The sequence below is a fragment of the Octopus bimaculoides genome, chromosome 9 (assembly GCF_001194135.2).
Source record: "Octopus bimaculoides isolate UCB-OBI-ISO-001 chromosome 9, ASM119413v2, whole genome shotgun sequence".
Lineage (NCBI taxonomy): Eukaryota > Metazoa > Mollusca > Cephalopoda > Octopoda > Octopodidae > Octopus > Octopus bimaculoides.
In genome coordinates this window covers 69,577,932-69,582,034 of record NC_068989.1, presented here as the reverse complement: position 1 = coordinate 69,582,034, position 4,103 = coordinate 69,577,932, and the positions used below count along the sequence as shown (strand labels likewise).

The window sequence follows — 4,103 nt, the reverse complement described above, 5'->3', positions numbered from 1 at the left end:
TATATATATATATATATATATATATATATATACACCTTCTTTAACTGAGCTCAGTCTTTGAGTCGTGGTCATGCTGGGGTACTCTTTGAAAATGGTCTTTAATTCATTGTATCAATGGAAATACTTAGTCTGGGATGTCAGAGAGAGAGAGAGAGAGAGAGAGAGAAAGAGAGAGATAGAGAGAGAGAAAGAGAGCGAGAGAGAGAGAATGTGCATGTGTGTATACATACACACAAAATGCATTCAATAGTTTCCTTCCACATGCATATACACTACACACATACACACTCACATGCAATAAATATATATGCATATATATATTTAAATATATACACATACACACCACACACACATACATGCAATATATGCATATAAACACGCACAATACACATACATAACATACACAAATATATTCAACAGTTTCCTCTCATACATGTATACGCAGCTAGCTTCAGGAAAGGGGGAATAGACCTCATGACTTTTTCTGTTCCTCTAAAATCTATAGGTAAGGAGAACTGAGTGAGATTAGGAATGATGCTTTTGTACAGCAGTAACAAAAAAAAAACACTTGTTGCATATTCTTTCTCAAATCAATTTGGCAAGCTGTATTTGATTCTCATACGCACATAAACTTCAATGTTCTTAGTTTTATGTTATTTAAATGTGAATATGATTGACCTACAGAACATAGACAAAGAGATACAAAGGTGTTACATACAAATAGAGATTCAAAAAGAAAATGCTCGTACAAATATATATATATAATTATATTAATTATATGAGGTTCTCTACTGTAGTATTTTGAATTCAAGTATAATAGTTTGTGAAGTACATGAAAAAAAAGAAATAATAATAATAATAATAATAATAATAATATTTTTTTTCTACTATATGTACAAAGCCTGAAATTTTGGGGGAGAGGGTTAGTTGATGACATTGACCCCGAAAAGGATGAGAAAGGCAAAGTTGACCTGGACTGAACTAGAACGTAACAAACAAAATGTCACTAAGCACTTTGCACAAGGCCATTAATTTTGATGGCAGGGGACAGGCCGGTTACATCAACCCCCAGTACTTGACTAGTACTTTATTTTATTGACCCAGAAAAGTTTGAGAGGCAAAGTTGACCTTGGCAGCATTTGAACACAGAATATAAAGATCTGGAAGAAATGCCACTAAGCATTTTGTTTGATGTATTAACAATTCTGCCAGCTCACTGCCTTAATAATAATAATAATAATAATAATAATAATAATAATAATAATGATAATAATAATAATAACGATGGTGCATCAGCATGGCCGCAGCTCTGAGCTGAAACTACAGGAAAAAAAATAATGATAATAATCTCTACTATAGGCATAAGGCCTGAAATTTTGGGGGAAATGGCCAGTCAGTTACACCGACCTCTGTGCTTGACTGGTATTTTATTTTATCAGCCCTGAAAGGATTAAAAGCAGACTTGGCCTTAGCAGAATTTGAATACAGGTTTTAAAGACCACTCTGCCAGCTCACCTTAATAATAATAACAACAACAGTAAGGAGAAGAATTTCTAATTTTGGCACAAGGCCATCAATTTGAGGGGTAGTAGCTAAGGTGATAACATCAATCCAGTATTTGACAAGTACATTATTTTATCAACACAAAATGAATGAAAAGCAAAGTTGACTTTGGTGGGATTTGAACTCAGAGTATAATGAGTCAGAAAAGGTATTGCAAAGCATTTTATCCAATGCTTTAGTGATTCTACAAACTCACTACCTTAATAATAATAATAATAATCTTTTCTGCTATAGGCACAAGGCCTGAAATTTAATGGGGGAGGGTGCTAGGCAATTACATTGATCCTGGTGCTTGATAGGTACTTTATCTTATCAACCTTGAAAGGATGAAAGGCAAAGTCAACCTCTGTGGTATTTGAACTCAGACTGTAATGAACAGGAACAAATACCACTGGGCATTTTCTCCAGTGTTCTAACAATTCTGCCAGCTCGCCACAATAATAACAATAATAATAATAATAAGAAGAAGAATGATGATGATGGTGGTGATGATAATGGTTCCTGGCTTAAGCACAAGGCTAGTAAATGAGAGGAAGGAGGGATAATCAATTTTATTGACCCTGGTTCTAGGCTGGTACCTTATTTTGTTGACCCCAAAAGATTGAAAGACAAAAATAATAATAATAAAGTAAGTAAAATATAAAAAAAAACAAAGCAGTTTGTTTTTTGCAGAGTATTATATATTTTGGTAAATGATACTGAAATTGAATTTCTTTATCTTCAAATTAAATGATTGAATTGTTTACACTGTTGTGAATGTGAGACCAAATTCAACAAGTTGCTAGACAACTTTGAATATATTGTACAAATAAATAAGTAAACAAATAAACAAAGAGAATGGTAAATAAGACAATCGGAATTACATTGAGATTGTAATTGGTATAAACCATGTGAGAGAAAGGAAATTATTTTTAAAACTCAACAAAGAATTCACTTTAAAGAAAAAGAACAAAACAATACAAAGAATAATTCTATATTTTTTTTTTTATATTTTCAGAAATTTTTTTCATAAATGGAAAACATTTTATAACTATTTTTATAAAGGTTAAATTTGTTTACTATAGAAAGTGGGGCAGAAAAAAACAAAACAAATAAACTTACCATATCAGATCCTCGTTTGAGGAAAGAACGTCGGATTATAGCTAAATCCTCAAAAATCGACGCTAAACTTGTACGCGACTGGTTATGATATTCTTTGTTGACCTGCAGCATGGTCAAAGATAATGATGACCCTGAGTTGGCCAAATTATTATTATATTCCAGAACAGGGCTTGCTAAGCTAAACCGAGAAGGAGTCTGGGAACTGGTTTTCCTGGACATATAGCTATTCATACAATTAACAAAGTAAAAATCATGAAAAAAATAAAAGACTACAAAATTTCTTGGACGATGAAAAATTCTATGAGACTAAGATTCCCTTAATGAAAAAAGTGGGAATAATTAATAGATTAGAAAAATATATTTAATATTGTTTTGGTATTTGGTTTGGCGTGTCTTTTTTTTTTTGTTTATGTATTGGTTCTTTTTTTTTAATTTTTCACGCAAGGAAACAAGAACTTGTCTAGTGTGGAGATAACTTTTTAAACCATGCCTATACACTAAATTAAGTTATAATACATTTTTAGTATTTACATTGTTTTAAGAAAGAAAGAAAAGTAGAAAAGTGGTAAAAACATTGTAGCAAAAAAACAAAAACAAAAACAAAATTCCAGTTTTAATCTTGTTTGGAGATTTTAGAGATCTAACTAAGAATAAATTTAGATTACCAGCTCTACCCAATGTCATGTTTAAAAAATCCAAAAATCTATAAATAACCATGACAAGAATGAAGAAAGGATATTATCTATAAGCACGTTAAACTTGGATTTTCTACTAATACGGATTCCGAGAGAGGAATCGGCACAAAGAAAATAACCAATTCTTTACAACTACATCATTCTATGTGCTGCTAGATTCTCTACATCCACACATCTAATCATCGCGGTGGCTGCTGCTGCTGCTGCTGCCAACGCTGGTGTTTTATAATGTGCTGCATAATACACCTTTTCTTTCTTTCTTTTCTTTTTTTTTTTAAGCATCAAATTCGGAAAGTATCCCTTCTACATAGGAACCCACCAGAACACTGTAAATATAAAACAAAAGAATCGCTATCAACAGGAGGGTTCGGTTTGGAATATATTCTCATGCTAAGAAAATCAATAATTTAAATCCTTTAGCCAATAGCTCCAATCGGTTATGAGGAACTTTCTGATAGAACTGCTCTGTGTAGGTGAAGGCAGCAATGACAATACGAGAAGCAGCAGCAACAGAAGCAGCAGCAACAGAAGTAGCAGCAACAGAAGCAGCAGCAGTTTTTGACAGAGATGCAGTAAAAGAGAAGAAATATAGAGAGAAGTTATTGAGAGATGTAGTTGTGTGATTATTGACAACAAAACAAAATCGAAACACTTATATTAGGGAAGATAGCACTTACTATATACAGGTGGGTGAGTGTGTATGTGTGTATATGTATATATATATATATATATATATATATATAT

The 4,103-nt window shown here is 32.2% G+C and overlaps 1 protein-coding gene across 4 annotated transcripts in view; it reads right to left on the bottom strand.

Annotated features, from left to right (window-relative positions):
- Positions 1-4,103, bottom strand: part of LOC106881649 (transient receptor potential cation channel subfamily M member 3) — a 662,626-nt gene that overhangs the window by 459,003 nt on the left and 199,520 nt on the right. Inside the window, exon 1 of one of the 4 annotated variants that reach the window (XM_052970747.1) lies at positions 2,665-3,875. The exons of the other annotated variants lie outside the window; for them this stretch is intronic. Coding sequence (XP_052826707.1) covers positions 2,665-2,895 — 231 coding nt within the window. The 5' untranslated portion in view covers positions 2,896-3,875. Of the gene's footprint in view, positions 1-2,664; positions 3,876-4,103 lie in introns of those variants that run through there. 4 annotated transcript variants of the gene reach the window in all.